Raw genomic sequence first — 18,937 nt, forward strand, 5'->3', positions numbered from 1 at the left:
GACTAGTTAGGGAATTTAGATGTTAACCTGGAATTAAGTTTGTCTAGAAGCCACCTTGGAGGGCTTACCAACCAGGACAACCTACCATTAGGAAAAGAAAGAAATATGTATCACATATAGGAATAGTCTGGGGGGAATTATGAATTTAACATATAGGTCTTTTTAACCACTTATTAGTCTATTTAAATAAAGGATGACCAAAAAAATCACATTTTTTCATTTTTGTAAGATAATAGGAAATAATGAGAATGATAATTTTATCAAGTTTATTCAGCAATTTTTTTGTGTACGGTATATCTTAAAATATTCAATACACAACACAGTGTTACAATCTGGACAGTAGTATCTAGTCTTTCTGAATCCTTTTTCATTATTGTCTTTCTTTAAACAACATACTTTGCACCATCCTGTTGGCCTTTTCTTTTTTATCTGTGGCTGGTATAATTTGGATAAAATGTCTTCCCTGTCTACCCACTAAACACAATGGTGAAGACATTGTTGAATGTCCTGGTTGGCATTTCACTATCTTGTATTTTTCAATTATTTGGTCTGTTAGACCAAATCGAATTTGTAACTGACTCTTTGAACCTCCTTATTTTGAATAAATAGCAGATGAATTCCATATAGTTTGGTCCAGAAAGTACATGCATATTTTATAATACTATTTTTTCCCTGCCTTTTGATTACCGGGTAGCTTGTTAAGTGTTGGTCAACTCTGTTAATGCCACCCATAGAATTATTATAATCACTGACCACTAGTGCAATTTTTTTAGTTTTGTTTCTTCTTTTAGGTTCTATCATTTCTGTATTATGAATGCAACGGCAAACAAAAACACTGAAATGACACCCAGGATGGGGTGGCAGATTTATTTTATGTTAATAGGCACTGATTGGGATCATTCCCAAAATATCAGGCCCTGATTTCTGATGGTTTGGGGCTTATATGGGATCAGCAAGTAGGAAATACAGAAGCAGAGTACTTGGCTGTCTTACAATGTGCATCATAGTGTCCAGCTATGCATCATAGCGACCAGCTGTTTCTAGGAGACAGAAGTAACAAGAACTTGTAACAGGAACTATTACCTGGGCAACTAACAGAGTGGCTGGGGGGGGTGCATTTTCTGCTACATGAATAGTTGACAATAAGATGTCCTTTTTGGCTTTCTATTTCATAACGCAGTCTTTTCTTCTCTGATGTGTTAAAATCTCTCCCCTTTTCAGTTTTTTTCTTTTGTAGATGTTTTGGCACTTCCTTTCAGTCCCAAATGTGTTGATTTTATATTGTAAAAGAGTATCACCGAGTTTTAGAGAAGTATGAAGATTACATTTAATGTACTTACAAGAGATTTATAGATTGTAGCATGAAATTGTAGGTTATTTTTCATAAGTAAACATGAATCAGTAAAGGAAAATAACCAGAACATATTACTAGATTCATGTTGTTAGATTTCACTAGAAACAAACATCTAAGGTGAACCCAACATGCTAAATAAAAATATATACAAAAAATAATCATTATAAAATAAACAGACATACAAGTGTATCTTGTGCAAACAAGAATTGACTGGTTCAAATGACACTTGTCTGGCCATATGGAAACGAACACGCTACTTTTCTGATCATTACCCAGGAAGCAGCTGTGATGAGGAACTGCCTTAAGCTGTGTGGAACAGGAGTAGGGGAGGGAGGCAGAGTTAATCCTTTTAATAAGGATTAATAATAAATGTTAGATCTAATAATCTGAATCTAGTAGAGTTACACCTTTTAAGTTGATTTTTGAAGGCTGTTCCAGTGTTCAATTGTAAACAAATACTTGTGGGTGGTAGGGAGAATGGAAAGTCTATTTAATGCTCTCAGTCCATTTTTGAGGAAAAGGCATTATGTCAAATTAGGTGGTCTGGAGGAGGTGAAAGTATAATATGTTCATAACCTGGTTAATAGGTTCATAACATGGTTGGAGTTGACTGATCAGGTTGGGACAACGGAGAGGCACCATTAACAGCTCCAGAGGATGAAAGCTCCAGTCAGTTTGTCTGGAGTGAGGAGGAGCTGTGTACCATGCATTGAGGCTTTCCTCACCACCAGAGACAGGAGTCAGCTTTTAACAGGAATTGCATGTCTCACATGGAGTGAGTGCTTCTATATCAGAAAGAGCAGCCCTGAATCTGTAGTTAGCATAGTAATGGAGTGTTTCCATGTCAGTACCAAGGTGTATTGTGCTAGGGGTGATCTGCATGGTGCAAATTCTGTCCAAGGCTTACTTCTGATCTTCTCATTGGAGAACAGGTACTACTACCCATTCCAATGGCTAAAATTAAATACCAACTATTAGAACACCTGAAAAGAATTGGAACCCTCATACACTGCTTATAGAAGGTATAATGGTTCAGCCACTTCGGAAAAGTGGGGAGTTTTAATAACTTGAGACCATATCCTCTGCTAAAACTCAGCCTTTCCCCTCTTTGAGTATAAACCTGTGCAAAAAATGAGTGGTGGCTTTAACCAAATACCAGTAAGAGAATGTTAGACAGTGTTGGTATATCCACACAGTGAAATTCTAAGCAGTATGTGGAAAAATTTTGCTTTCTTGCAAAAATGTGGAGGAATCCTTGAAACAGCTGAGAAGGAAACCTGACACCAAAGAATAACTATGCTATTTCATTGGCACAGCGTTGGCGCTGGGGATTTAGCTCAGCGGCAAAAAGCGCCTGCCTGGCAAGCGCAAGGTCGTGAGTTCGGTTCCCGGTACCGGAGAAAAACCAAAAATAAATAAATAAATAAATAAATAAATGCATTGGCACAGTGTTTAAGGACAGGCAAAACTAATTTATGGCAATAGAGCTCAAATAGTGATTAACTGGGGAATAGAGAGTATTCTGTTGGCTAGAAAGAAGCGTTTCTGGGATAAGGCAAATGGGTGGTGGTCACATGGATATATACATATTTAGAAGTTTCACAGATCTCTACATTTAAGATCTGTGTATCTTACTATAAATAATTTTTCAAAATACTGACAAAAATGCATTTATGTTACTTGATAACATAAACAATATATTTTTGTACATAAGAGTGAGAAAGTGAAAATTTAAAAAGAAACCATTCATAACTCATAAAACTATTAAGACTTGGAATAAAATCCAATAAATGTGCAGGTGCTTTTAAGAAGGAAATTATTGGGCTGAGAATATAGTTTACTGGGAGAGATCTTGTCTAGCATGTGTGAGGTCCTAGATTTGATCTCCAGTGCCTCAGAGAAGAAAAGGAGAGGAAATATCATTTAGACAGATTAAAGAGTATTTGTAACTATTTTGAAATATGTGCTGTGGGCCAGGAGTATAGCTCAGTGGCACAGCCCCCTGGCAAGCGTAAGGTCCCGAGTTTGATTCCTGGTACCACAAAAAAAATCAAATAGAGGAGAAATAAACAAAAAAATGAAATATGTGCTGTTTCATAAGTTGGAACCATGGACATTACAAAACAACTAATTTCTCCTTAACTTCACTCACAGATTTAGTGTGACTTCAGTCAAAATACTAGGTATTATTTAGTTTTTTAGAGATCAACAGATTGTTTCTTTCATTTCTGTACTGATTGACCTGTGCCACTTGAATGTTATATATATATATATTTAATGAGTACTCTGCTATTCTAAAAAGAAATTAGGTAAGATTGGATGTTGTCAGCATTACTGTTGTATGCAGTTTAAATAAAAACACAAAATAACTCCTTCTGCCAAACAGTACAGTATAATTTTAATGGGAAAGTGAACATTTACCATAAATGCTTTACACATTTCTGTTTAGTATGTGGAAGGAATAGACATAGCACAAAGTTTTGCTGTCCTTAATACTACTGAATGTTAAGGTCATCATCAGTGTGGAAAAGGTTAGAAAGCCTGTGATGTGTGTTGAGGACTGGCTTTTGATTTGTGGCTTATGAGGTTGCCTCTCAGCATGCTGCATATTTTTATAGCTTATTTCTGAGTTCTTTGAGATTTGCAGTGTTTATATTCTCTCTATTGGCAGTCTTAATACCTGGAATATAGCTATTGTGTACATTATACTTCACAGTCTGCTAAGTATTACTGGGAAGGTAAGGGAAGGAACCTTATATACGACTTTGCTTCATGAAAAGTTTGTATTTATGCATCCAGTACTGAAGTATAGAAAAGGACAAGGCTTGGAAATAGAGTGCTATTTGAGTTACAGATTTAGCTTTTGATTTAAAAAAAGTAAAAGTACTATCTAATATCCTATCTATTTACTTCAGAAACTTGTTTAGCCACTACTATTATTAATGTATGGTGTAGAGGTAAGGCAGATCTTTATTTCTACTCACCAGATGCTGATGAGAAACACTGGTGGATCAGTAACTATTTCTGGCGCATGATAGATACGTTTATAAAGTCCTGTAGCGTGCAAGAAGAGGTGGTGGGATGAAGCCTCCTGAAGCATGTTGTAAGGCCACAGAAGTGAGCAGCATATTTTAAACTTTAAATTAGTGAAGTCTCAGAATTATGGCAATCTTCTTTTATGTTCCAACTTTTAGTGCCATAATTCTACCATATGGTGTAGTTGAGGAATATTATAAGAACCCTGTTTCTTTAAAACCTATGTTTTTGTTATAAATAATAATACTTTCCATGACAAAATTGAGCTGTATTAACATTTAATAGATGTACTAAACACAAATGTGGGTTTTATTTTTTTAATCTTATGTGACTTGCGGGAACAGTGAGCAATTACATTCCAGATTTATGATTTTGCCCTGTGAGGAAGGGTGTGTAGGAGCTTCGCAAAGGTAGTGTCTTTCATCACTAACTTCTTTTCACTTTCAGCTTTCTTCGTAGTACATTGTAACAGTTCGGGTGACTATTTTGTGCTAGAAAGTACCTCTGAGGCCTTGCATTCCCTCAAGTCAGGTGAAGGAGAGAAGCTGGGGAGCTGAAAAGTTCAATTATTAAGTTAATATAATGATTATATATATATATATATATATATATATATATATATACATACATCCAGAAGTACATGTATATTCTTGTTGGAAGAGGAGAATGAAGGAATGGATTGTATTTAAAACACGTAACAAAAACTTCTTGGGGATGAGTAATTTTAGATCTGCAATTAAAAAACCTCTTGCAGGTGGTCTGGCTTACAAATTTCAGTTGTCCTGTGGACTGTTGGAAACATGAGACTTGGTGTTGCATCTTGGGGCTGAGTTGCATGTTGTTACTTCCTGTGGTTCCCATGCAGATAATAAGTTTTGCGGGTGAAGGCTTGTTTTTAAAAATGTTTTACTATAATGAGTACTTTATGATGGCAGTGTTTCATCTACCAGGAGATTCAGTATTGAGTATGATTGTCCTACTTGTGACTAGTTTATACTTTTAAAATATAAGTTAGAATTCTCTTTTTAAAAGGTTATTGTATCTGTTCACAAATACTAGTCAGTTGCCTGTTCTGTTTCGTGTGTGATGACTGGTGCTGCTTGTTTTTCCCCCTTCATGGTGTTAGATCTACTATTCTTAGTATTCGTTATATGTTTTAGTTTATTCATGTCTATTTATCAAGATATATGGAACGAAATTTCTAGATAGAAACACTCCCATTTACAAAGGTCAGTAAAAAAGTTTTTATATAGCTACAGTAGTCTTTTGTATTTAGTTATTTTTTATATTGTACATTAACTTTTTTCTTTTGAGCATAAACTAGTTTCCTTGTACACATCAGTTTTTTCAGACTGATTGTAATGATTGTGGTATTGTACAATGCCGAACTGTACCACTTGCCCTTAGCTTGACTTTCAAGTTGGTTCTTGGACTTTTTATATCTCTCTTGAATTCTTGCAGACTAGCTTTCTGGTCACAGAGGTGTTCTAGATATATCCTAATTTTCTTGTAGTCACCCCCCCCCCAACCTTTTTTTTTTGGTACTAGGAATTGAACTTACAACCTCAGGCTTACCAGGGAGGTGCTTGTGCCACTGAGCTATATCCTCAGCCCTATCCTAATTTTCTTGTGCCACAATTCATGTAAACTATAGTAAATGCCTTCTCAGGAGTTCTTAAAGCTTGAGTTTCATGTAAAATCTGGTTTTTGGGTTTGTAGTACTGCTGCTAGAGTTGGGGTATTTTTAGTGTGACAGATATGTGAACCTTTTCTTTGATCTTTACATTTTAACATGTTTTTAACCACTTTTTTTAGTATATATGTATATTTTTTGATTCCTATTTTCTCCGATGTTTTAGGTTATTTTAAGTAATGTTTAATTTTGGACTCTCACTAAATTACATCTAGTTTTGTTATGGCAAAATGGAACAAATGTAGGAAGACTGCACCGAGGAGATCTAGGAGACAGTAATTTTATTACAATGGGCCTGACTAGGATCACTCCCAAAGCATTGGATCTCTGCCTAGTGAGGTTTCCAGGCTGTTAAGGGGAGAGCAAATGGGAGGTACAGCTACAGATTTGGTACATTATGATTGGAGGATTGAGTGACATCATGGGTTACGAAGGGAGGTTAAACATCTGAGGTTCCATTGCAAGGCCATCATCAGTCTCAAGTTACATTGCAAGGCCATCAGTTACACAAAGATGATAAAGACAAGGGTTAAACAAAGGAAGAAGTGTTCTGTTATCAGGCTTGCCTGGGCATGTCCACTTGATTTTGGTGGGCATTCTTGGTGGGCCTTTACTTAAATTTTAATTCCCCTTCATATTCATATTCTAAGTATTACTATAGAGATAAAAGAATATGATTTTGACAGTGTTGTTGGATAAAATCTTTAGAATAAAGGTAGTTTAGCATGAGAGAGATCTAGAGAAGCCAAAAAGTTATAAAAACTCCCTCTTGCGGAGGCTTTTGTAATTAATACAAAGTGGCTTAAGACATCGGAAGGTTATTGATGTTTAGAACAGTAACACATTTTTTGAGTAGGCATAGTTTACTTGATAGTTTGTACTTGACAGTTTGTATTCAGGAGTTAGGGTTTTCCACTAATTACTTAAGAGCTAATGAAAACATATGGTGTATATTTAAATAAACCAGTTTTATTATAATAAAAGGCACATTACCATTATTACCCTCAAAATAATTCCCCTTTGCTTGTGACAGTTATCCTATCAAACCTTACAGATGGAAACACTCCCATTTATAAAAGCCAATAAAAAACTTAAATACACTTTCTTTTTTTTTTTTTTTTTTTGGTTTTTCTCCGGTACCGGGAACCGAACTCACGACCTTGCACTTGCCAGGCAGGCGCTTTTGCCGCTGGGCTAAATCCCCAGCCCCTTAAATACACTTTCTGTGTACAAGGGTTTTGTATTAGTAAATGATGCTGCCAGGGGTCATCCAATGAAAATGCAGGCATGTAAAAACATCATGGTGAACCCTCGTCCACCTTACTCACCAGCTCTGGCACTGTGGGACGTCTGCCTCTTCTGCACAGTCAAAATGACCATGAGAGCCAAACGTTTTGAATTGATTGAGGCAGCCACGACAGTACAGCTAATGCTGATTGTGGGAAAGAACTTCCAGGACTACTTCAGAAAGTTGTCACAACAGTGGGAGTAGAGTGTTGAAGTAAGAGGGAGTGGTGTGAGGAGGAACAACCATGTGTTTTTACTGTAATACACTTTTTAAAAGTGTAAGTATTCACCCTGCTTTTTGAGCATGCCTTGTAGATACATTGTTGCAAGCTTAGGAACAAGAGAAACCCCATGAATTAAAATAGTGTTGCTTTTGCTGCTTTTACTGTATTTAAGATATTCTGTAGGTGAGTGTATTTTGCAAAAATTAATAACTTTATTATTTTAATACACAGAAATATATTTTGTTAGATTTTTCCCTAGCTATACTTTTGACTAAGGAAGTAAACATGTAAGTATTCTTTTCCTTTGTTTAGCTGTCATAGAATCATAGATCTCTTGAATTGAGAGGAATCTTAGAACTTGCTTCATTTACCTTTTTCTAATAAAAGGAAATTAATGATCAGTGAGAGTAAAGCTTGTCAGCTTTTAATGTTTTCTTGATAATTCAAACTGATTATTGTAAAATTGTAGTTATGTGATATTGTAAATATCTGTTTTGCTACAGGATTTCTAAGAAAATTGATTTAGGTGCTGTGCTCCTGATACGAAACCTCTAATTTGTTGAAGCATCATTTACTTTCTGTTGAATAACATTGTCTTTTTGTGTTTGAAAATTTTTTTTCTTAGGACAAAACAAGCCCCTCTCTCGTCTTTTGGCATTACTACCACTGTGCTTTTATAGAAAAATAACTTCTATATATGTTGGTGTTAAATGTTACTTCCCCAGGCACGCTGTCCAGAGTTTTAAGTAACCAGAATGCTTAAAGCATTTGGTATGCTGTTGATGGGGTATAGCATTATATAATACTCTTTTTCCCCCACCATTTTCTCTCCCTTGCTTAAGAGTTCTTGAAGCCAGCATAGCAGAAAATAAGGCATGTTTGAGGAGGACACCCACGGAAGTTTGGAAGGATTCTCGAAATCCTTATGATAGAAAAAGACAGGACAAAACTCCTGTTGGGCTAAAGAACGTCGGCAATACTTGTTGGTTCAGTGCTGTCATTCAGGTGAGGCTCTTTATTCTCCTTTTGTTTCCTGCATGATAACAAGTCAGTGGGCTATGTTTGTGCTTTAAACAAAAATGTTAGCATGCTTTTCATATCCCTTTGTCTTGTAAACTAGTTTGGGGGTGGCACTTTGCCTCTCACCCTTTCCATTCTTTACTCCAGTGTGTAATTTTAATAAGACAGCACTACTTACAGGTCTTACTTTCTTAAAAGTAACTCTTCCTCCTTGTTTTCTGTTAGTAGTTGAGGTTGGGGCAGAAAAGATACTTTGTATTTCCTTGCAGATTCCAGAAAGCATTGTAACCAAGACAGGGAACCAGACCTGTCTCTTTGTAGGTCTGATTAGGTTTATTTTTATATACTGGAAAATATTATTCACAGTATTATATACATTTAAATCATTTTTCATATGAAAAAGCATTTTATTTGAGGTTGTCATGGATTTACAAATAATTCTCAGGATGTAAATATAAATGATATGAAGAATAAATACTGTAAATGAAGAATAATACATTTCCATTTAAATTTAGAAGGCAGTAAAATGTTTCCTTAGCTTTTTTCTAGTATGGTAGCTATTTGTATATGAAAATATCCACTGTATTCTTAAATTGGAATAATTTTTCTTTTTAATATGTTTAGCTTGATCTCTGTTTTTTAAATGTTTTCCACATAATGATGATAGTTGTCCTTATTCTGTTGACATTCAGATTACAAAACTTTAAATAAAACAATCTCAAATAGTAGCATGCCCTTAATTATTACTCTTTACAAAAATTGACTGATATTTTGTGTTTATTTTTTTAAAGACTGTTAATTGTGACTTTGCAATTAAAATGTTTTAGTTACCTTTCTCATTGCTTGGACAAAATACCGGATACCCACAAGTTAAAGAAGAAAGGTTTACTTTGACCCACAGTTTGTAGAGGTTTCAGTCTGTAGTCAGCCGGCTCCAGGCAGGGTGGCATGGCAGAGGGGCACACAGAGGAGAATGAGGTCATGGTGTGACAGGCAGAACGGCAAGCAGCAGTCTCCTTTCTCCTTTTATCCTATCCAGAGTACAAGCCTTTTGGGTGGTGCCACCAGCACGGAGGGTGGGGCTTCCCAGTACCCATGCCCAGAACTATGGTAAACCAACTAGTAGACTAGTCTGAGTGTCACACACACTTAATCCTACCGTCACACACCTAAGATCCAACCCCATCCAGAGGGCTCCACCTATGATCTCATGAAGCTTCATGGGGATTTCTAGATCCAGCCTATCCAGAGGTTATCTTGCTGCATTTGCCTTCTTGGAATGTGGCAGTACTACTTAAGAGTTTTAAATTGTGCCAGTGAATCTTTGATATATACCAAAATCTTCTTTGGTACTTTAAGGCTTTGTTAAGAGGCCCTTGTTGTTAGTATTTTTTAAACTTCCACAAGTTAGTGTGACATACAGGCTCATTTTAAAGTCCTAGCTTTCTGTATTCCTTTGTTTTTCTGATATCCTTACTATTTGTACTTTGTCTCTTTCAAAAACTTTTCTCCCTGCTAGCTTTAAAATTCTGCCTTTTCTCTAAAAGTTCTGATCTTGCTCTACTGTTAATTGTATCATATCCTTTCAAATTTATAGCATATGCAGTGGTACCCACATACTCACTGTTAACTGGTTCTTAAGAGGTGTGATGCCTACCAAAAAATGACTAGCACCAAACAAATTACTTTGACCAGAAAGGGTAGCACATCATGAGGCAGTTGACAGCAGCACATTCTAGCTTGTGTATGGAGTGCCAAACAGAGGACAATATTGGGAAGATATTTTTTCGTGTCAAATTGTACCAAATTTTATGAGTTTCAGTGCACTTGAATTCCAGGAACTGGCTATACTGCCATTGTTTTAACCGGTAGTCTTAAGATCATAATTGTCACAAAACATGTCATAATATGTGTGTGTGTGTGTGTGTGTGTGTGTGTGTGTGTGTGTGTGTATACAATGAATAAGTGAACGAGTGTGCTGATGTGTGCTTATAGACCCAGTTATTTGAGAGGATGAGGCAGGAGGACCACTTGAGCCCAGGATTTTGAGACTAACTTGGACAACACAGCAAGATCTTGTCTCAAAGAAAAGAGAGAAAAAAAAAGAATGAATAAATGATTTCATGTACTCACATTTCATTCAAAAATCCTGCCATGTCACAAGCTGATCACAACTTCCCATAGTCTCTGCTATCAGAGACTCATTTTATTTTCCTTATTTAAATCAGAATCCACCTATTTATTTAATTTCTTTATATATAGTTAACCAGAGGTCTTAAGTCCCCAACTACTGATAAAAAACTTTGTCCTGCCATTGACTTGTGGTATTACCTTCCTTTCTATCCACTAGGCTAATTCATGTTTTATAAAATTTAATTCATTATTGCTTATAAAATGTAATGCACTGTTGTATAACAATTTTTAAACTTTATAAACTGTGACCAAGAAATATATTTCCCATTATAAATGTTTTACACATATACATGTTTGAATGTTAATCCTGATTTGTCAAGTTCAGTATACTAAGAAAGGCCTGGCAGGTTTGTAGAGTCTCTCCTAGGTGTGTCTGGGTGACTCGGAAAGTCATGGCCTTGGGTATTATGGTCTCCCCACCCCGCAACCCCTTTCTCTGGCACTGTTGCCGGGCCGCCATGAACTGAGCAGCTTACCTCTGCCATGAAGTCCCTGCCTTAGAACCTGTCAGCCCTGGACTGAATCCCCTGAGCTATGAGCTAAATACATTTTTCCTTCTCTGGGTTGTGGCTGTTGGGTATTATATCTTGTCTCTGGGACGGGAAAGCTGACTAATGCTGCATACCATATATGTAAAATATCCGTAAGAAAAACGTTCTAAAACACTTTGGTGAATTTACTGAGTGTAATACATTGAGGTATTTCTTACTATAATTTATCTCATTTTTAAACAGTGTTTATTATTATGACATTAATAGATTGCAAACTACTCTTTTAAAAACAATCTTTGAGGAAGTCTTTTCAAGAGCATCTTTCATCTATTCTCATTCTGACCTCCCATAATCAGTGTTATTGTCCTGTGGAGTCACATTGCTGTTGTTACATATTTTTAGGTTATTATGTTGTTGTGGCATAGAGATAATGTAAAATTTCTTTGTGTCTCTGTCACCTAGCATCTATTGAATGTATTTATTTGCACTCATTTTTGTTATTTCTTATTTTGTGTTGTGTGCCTTTTATTTTCAGAAACTGCATGTCAAATACAGACTAATATAAAGGAACAGCTTTTAGTAATACATAGTTTTTTTAAAAAAGTTTTCCTCATATGAGTTTGTGTTTTGCAGTAGAATAAGTATTGTTAACTGTGAAGAATAGTGTGGCTGAATCCAAGAAAGTAGAGTTTTTCCCAGAGAGAAAATAGGCCTTCTTTGTTGGTTGTGACAGTTCTGTGTATAAAGAGCATAGTTGTCAAGAATAAGTCTGTGAGACCAGCCATTTTCACAATTCTCTTTATAGAATTTTCCTTTAGGTATCATAAATTTTTATTCTTTTTCAGTCATTATTCAATCTTTTGGAATTTAGAAGATTAGTTCTGAATTATAAGCCTCCTTCAAATGCTCAAGATTTACCTCGAAACCAAAAGGTAAAAACTATAAATGACTTTTAAACAGAGGACCTCTACTTATATTCTCTTATCTGTGATTGCTTTGGGGATGTTTGTTCCATCTAATCTAAATCTGTTAGAATTTGCATGTCCACTCATTTGTGTGTACTGCAATGATTTCTTGTTCTTTGTCCGTGTATTACAAATACGGATTTTTCTTGTGTATATGTCAGAGTAGTATACCAATTTTTTGTGTCAGTTTAGTAATTTGTTTTTCTTTTTTGGATTGTCAAATGTCAGTAATCTTTATAGGCTGGGTATAATCTATAATTCAAAATCTTTCCTCCATTGACTTCTGAAAACTTGTGTGAAAATAATTTTTGATTGTGTAGAGGACTTTTTTAAAAATAGGTTTTGTGCTGATATTTTGCAGTGTAAGCACAAGCTTCTGTTTTGGAAGTAGCATTGTTAGATAAGCAGTGCACTGTAGGAGAGACAGACACCAGAGCCGCATCGCTGTGGCACTAGGTATAGTCCCAGAGCAAGTACCTCGATCTCTTTCTTTGCAGTTTCCTTGTCTGTAAAGTGTAGATATAACAGTAATTATTTCAGAGTTGCTGTGGGGATCAAGTGAGGTAAAACACTTAAAGGGTTTGAAAGTAACTGATATACAGAAAATATTTGTTGTCAGCTATAATTTTACATATGAAAGTTTAAAAAATAGGACTTTCAAAGATAGTCGTATTTGGATGTGCACATTCATACTTAATAAGAAAAAAAAATGACCACAGAAATGATCTTGTTATAAAGAGCCACTAGTACTAATTGTACAGGTTGCAAAGATGAAGAAAGTAAAGTTTTCGGTTTCTGTAAAGTGCTGACCCTGTTGTTGTAGTGGTAAATTATTAGGTTACACTGTATTTTCATTTCAGTGTTTAATTTTCAAACCACCTTTTCTGTAAATGTGTGAAACATTTATAATGTACATTTGAGAGAATATAACTTGATTTACAACCAGCTTTTCAGGCTGTAATCTCCAGGTTGTAAAATGTCAGGCTGTAACTCATTTTCAAAAGGGAACTGCTAGGGAGATTAAGCAGACCCTGTTAGTTATTATGTTTGATGTGGAACTTTTTGGACTGCTGTCTCCTTTATTACAATCTGTTGATATCCACAGGTCTCTCTTCCTGTGTCTCCATTGAAGTCTGTGCAATTTTCCTGACATTACTGGAATTATTTTCAATTATGTATTTATATTTGTACATATTAACTTTATAGAATTTATTATTATGTTTATTATTTAGTATTATGTTTATTATATTTATTATTATGCTTTAATTTCTTCTATGTTTTCATACTGTTGAATAAGACCACATTAGTTTTGTGATCTTATTTAAGAAATAGTCATTACCATGTTCATCTACCAGAGCCAGTTATGAAGATATGAGACTGTTCAGTGCATGCTAGGGACATGTGTAATCAGCACCTTTCTCAAGACGTGTTTAGGGGTCTCTTTGGCTTAGGGCACTGAAAAAATAATCACTCGCTTCCATTCTTTAAAGGATACTTAGGAGTATACTGTACATTTTTACATAAGATTGTTCCACAAATCTACTCTTTAATTCAGCACAGTGACAATGGAAAGTACTATAACTTGAAACCTTTGGAACAAATATGGTAAGGAAACATAGTTACCAGTCACTGATTTGTGCTATATTCGTTTGGGGTGACAAAAGACACACTTTTTAAAAAGGTGTCACTGTAACCCATCATTTATTATTTCAAAGTAAATTTATGTCCCATTCACAAAATGCTCGCTCTCACATTGAGTGCAAAAACTAACATTACCCTGAAATCAAAAGTAAAAAAATGCTTTTAAGAAGATAAACTGCAGATCAGTATTCCTCATGAATATGGAAACAAAATGTCAAAGCAAATTTTTTTTTGAAGATAGAGTCCTATGGTAGAAAGAGTAATACTTCTTGAAGGAAGTATGGTTTATACAGGAATGCAAAATTGATTTAGCATTCAAAACAGTTTGACTCACTATATTAACAAACTAAAGAAAACTGTATATATCTCAGTAGATGAAGAAAAAAGATTTGACTAGCACTAACCCTTATGCTAAAATCTATAAACAAGATATTAAGGAGAACATTTCTCATTTTGATAAAATAAACTTTTGATAGAGAACTTTCTCATTTTGCTAAAGCCTATTTATAAAAAAAGTATTTCAAATATACTTAAAGACAAAAACTGCCGATTGCTTGAAACCAGACTAAACTAAGCACATAATGTGCATTCCACTTACATAAATTTCTAGAAGAGGCAAAGTGACTCTAGTAACTTAGGGATGGTTAGCAAAGGATGGAAGGATGAACTTTTGGAGGTGATATATAGGTATGTTATCTGGATTGTGGTGATGCTTTCATGGATACATACATATTTGAAGCTCATAAAGTATAAAGTTGTATACTTTGTAATGTTTAAAGTAGTGTATATCTGTCATATTTCTCAGCAAGTCCCTTAAGATGTGTTCCGATATTTCTATGGTAATACGTTAGTAATTTAGTCAAATGGAGTAGCTGATCTTCATTATAGTTTTACCTTTTGAAATTCAAAAAGATTTTCTAGTTGCATAAGTTAGCTGAGACAAAAATACTGCATTGTTCTGGAGATGTAGCTCAGCAGTAGAGCACTCCCCTACCATGCACATGTCCCTGAGTTCAGGCCCTGATTTTGTTAGAAAAAGTTTCCTTTTTTCATTACACTAAAGTATTTTTCTTTTTAAATGGTTTCTCAGTAGAATTTCTCTTAATTTTTGGAACTCATTACTTTCATCCTTATTACATGACAAGTGATGTCTGTAAAAATCTGCCTTTTTTTAAGGTTCAATGATTATTAAAGAAGTTGATGTCAGGAAAACTAAAGGTAATTTTGGAAATAATTTTATGGATTAAAACTCATAGTATTTATACTTTCTAAACTTTTTTTTAAAACAAGGTAGTTAGTGAGGAGGGAGTAGGACATACAAGAGAAAACATGAATTAGGTTTCTCATTTAGAAGTTTAGTACTTACCCTTTGTCATTGATGATAGAATTCAGGATATTTGAATATAAGCTGCATTTAGAAGTTACCATTTTTATATCAGAGTTAGTGTACTTTCTAATTGTTTTAATGGTGGGTGTAGTTTTTGGATCTGATTGTAAGCATTTGAACCAGTTTTATTGCCTGCCTATTTCTTAGGAGTCCTTTTGGGAGAAACTATTTTTATGTGGATATTATTCAGGGCAGTAATTGTATAAATATACATGCATTTTAGAGTTTTTTTAACGTTTAGAATGCTAGTTATATGACATGATAAAATTTTTCTCATTTCAACTGCTTTTAAGCTTTATTAAAATTAGTAGCATAAGAACTAAATATAAGGACTGCTTGTTTGATTTGTTGTCATGAAACATTTCTGAAGGGTTTAGTTTAATCAGCCAGTAAAAATTCATTGCCTACTTTGTGTGTCTAAAAGTTGTAGAAGAGATATTGAAATCTTGGTCATTGAGAAGCTTATAGTCATATTGAAAATAAAAGTGAATATTTCAAGGACTACAGAGTGGGTGTTATATTAGCCCCATATTATTAGGATTTAGTTTGATTTTATACAGGTTAATATACTTATTAAACAATTGAATTTAAAAATTATTGATATTAAATATATTTAATACTGTTATAAAATAACGTATAAATAAGTAATTTTAAATAACTATGATAAGCAAATAGCCATTAATAGCCATTAATGTTTATTAAATTATATACTAGTAATTAGACAAGACCCTACTGTTAGTCTAATAATTAGTATATAACATGGCAGTGGCAGTTGGTGATTCATAGAGAAAGGCATGTATCTCTGTAGATGTAGAATTTGAAGAGGTTGTTACCTTGGAAGTGTCTAGAGATGCTTTTGGATTGGAAGAGCAATTTTGGCTTAAATGGGTTTATTGGGGTAAAGCACTTAGAATAGTGCCTGGCATGTAGGAGCACTCTTTGAACGCTGGGTGTTATTGTTGCTTTTGTCAGCCGCAGCTGGGCCTTGCTGAATAGGAAGGATTATAATAACCAGACTTGAACGAGGAGGATATTGTTGGCTGTGTAACGACATGATTTGCTGTGAATATGTGGTATTTGTGCAGAAATTGTGACCCTACTGTAGGTCCTTTGCTGTTTCTGAGCTTGAATTCTTGAGTACTGTAGATGACATAAACACTTTCCATTTTAAATATGTTACAGAGTGCTGGATTTATCCCTGATCTTTGTCAGCTTAATTTCGTTATTATTAAAATGAATAGTTGTTTAACAGTAAAAATTTTGTTAATCTTCACTGAAGGGTTTTTGGGTTTTTTTTCAATAGGAACATCGGAATTTGCCTTTCATGCGTGAGCTGAGGTATCTTTTTGCACTTCTTGTTGGTACCAAAAGGAAGTATGTTGATCCATCCAGAGCAGTTGAAATTCTTAAGGATGCCTTCAAGTCAAATGACTCTCAGCAGGTAGCTTTTTATACTCATTAGTGTTTGTATTTTATTTATTCTCACCAATCCTTCAGTAACTTTTCCAAGAATACATGACACTTTGGATGGATTATTAAGCTTAATTAAAAATAACCTGGAGCCATTTATATAAAACTGTGTTTATTTGGAAGACTTACTTTAAAATTAAGTGACCTTGGAAGTGTTAAGATAAAGTTGTGGTTTACATTATGATTGAAATTTATGAGGCAAAATAGGATAAAATTAAAAATGCTTGCATGTGTAATTAAAAACCTTAACAAACGTGTGGTAACCTAGTGTCAGTGTGGTATACATGTTGTTGATATTCCTGTTTGTCTAGCAGAGAGTAATTTTTCTTAATTAGTCAGAAGAGGTTTTTGAAGGACATTGTCTTTGTTATTTTTCATTCTTTAAGTAGTACTGTCATGATAACTTCACTGTAAACACAGTATTGAGAAGTTTGATATAAAAGTAAAAAGTATATATAAACAAACCAACATTTCCTATATTGAGAAGTCAGGATAATGAAGGAAAACAAAGAGAAATGAAAAAGGTGGCTAGGAATGATAACAAGTGTTGAAGAAGATGCCGCATTGGAATGAAGGGCAGAGGGTAAAATGTTATTTGGGAAGAGGCTAAAAGAGACTGTGTTCTTGTAGTGCTTCTGATTTTTGGTGTGGGTGTCCGTTGTGTGAATTTATGGAAAGGGAATTTGAGAGAATATTTTAAAAAATTCTGTTTGCATCATCTTATGTGATTTTCTTTTTAAAATCCACTCTGAATGTTAAATATAAATGAGCAAGCATGCTCATATCAGAGTTTTCTTTTTATCTTTTAAAAAAACATCTCTGACAATAGCCCAGTGTCTTAGGCAGTATCTAGTAGCTTTCTGACTTACTTTCACTGTCATAATGACACTAACAAAAGCCAAAAGAGGTAACGTTCCAGCAGTGATCCCTGAGCACCATTTGAGAGCGTTCCTTCTGGTTCTAAGTACATTTCATTCGTTTCTCTACTCATTCATTCATTTACTGTATTTCTGTAGCAGAACATTGGCGAACCTTTTAGAGAGGAATGCCCAAACTGCAACACAAAACCCACTTGTTTGTCACTAAGTACTAACACTGCAATTACACCTAAATACTGAGGCTTTAGTTTAGGAAAAATGACTCACATATTAACATCTTTAGTCTTAAAAGAAAAACGCCACATTTGCCTTAGGTTGCTGCCGCTTTTCTATAGCATTGTTTTCTTCAGGGTATGTCCTGTCTTTTCCAGTGACTCTTAGTATACAATTAAGGTTTAATAAGATTACTTGAGTTCACAGACACATCTTTTCTTGTGGGATTACTTTTTTTTTGTATTTTTCTTGCTTTCTTTTTAACTGTTGATGTTTTGCATTGTGATGTTTTTTTTTTTTTTTTTTTCTTGCTTTCTTTTTAACTGTTGATGTTTTGCATTGTGATGTGAGTGTTTTTTTTACCTTTAAGGATAAAGCAGTAGAGCATTCATTTGGAACCGCACATGTGTATGGGTTGGGCCTTTCATTTCAAGTTAAGAGTCCACAGAGAGACCACAGGCCATTCTGCTGTTCTGTGCTCCTGAATGCTGCAGTATGGAGGCCTTTGCTTTGTGCTGGCAGTGTAGACTAGTTTCCTCGCTGTTGATTTTTTTCTCTAGAGGTCTTTTAAAGCAGACGGACAGCAATACAACTTGATACAAGTTTGAGTCTCTTTTGTTCCTCAAACTCTTAACTCTGAAGTATGCATTATTGATTGTTACCATAAGTCTGTAAGTAACGTAACATCATGATTAATTCAAAAAAGTTTAAACTTACATTTGCATTCTTCTGAGTATTTCAAATATGTCATGTTTGAAAACATCTAAAAGTCTTATGGGAGACCCTTTAGTATGTAGTAGTGCTGTCAATTTTTATGTCTTTGTTTATATTCTAAAAATAAAATGTTAAAGATCTTTTTCCCTCATGTTAAAGTAGGTAGAATTTTTATTTTGTAATTGTAGATTCTGTACTGGTTGCTAAAAAAGGATTAACCTCTTCCAGAGATTTTTGATAAACAGGAGATTCTTGTGTTTCTTGTTAGACACAATGTCTAAATATGGGCATTTTATTCTGAGGTTTTACATTAGTGCCCTGGTAGAGCTGTAACAAATGGCCATAGACTGGGTGACTTTATTTATTTATTT

The 18,937-nt window shown here is 34.6% G+C and overlaps 1 protein-coding gene across 6 annotated transcripts in view; it reads left to right on the forward strand.

Moving 5' to 3' along the window:
- Nucleotides 1-18,937, forward strand: part of Usp25 (ubiquitin specific peptidase 25) — a gene marked incomplete at its 5' end in the record, with an annotated part of 142,840 nt that overhangs the window by 59,586 nt on the left and 64,317 nt on the right. For 5 of the 6 annotated variants that reach the window (XM_005375571.2, XM_005375573.2, XM_005375575.2 and 2 more), the window contains 3 exon segments: nucleotides 8,437-8,599; nucleotides 12,144-12,230; nucleotides 16,595-16,732. In XM_005375571.2, coding sequence (XP_005375628.1) covers nucleotides 8,437-8,599; nucleotides 12,144-12,230; nucleotides 16,595-16,732 — 388 coding nt within the window. 6 annotated transcript variants of the gene reach the window in all.

Source organism: Chinchilla lanigera, unplaced genomic scaffold (genome assembly GCF_000276665.1).
Source record: "Chinchilla lanigera isolate Chin_1 unplaced genomic scaffold, ChiLan1.0 scaffold00006, whole genome shotgun sequence".
Taxonomy (NCBI): domain Eukaryota; kingdom Metazoa; phylum Chordata; class Mammalia; order Rodentia; family Chinchillidae; genus Chinchilla; species Chinchilla lanigera.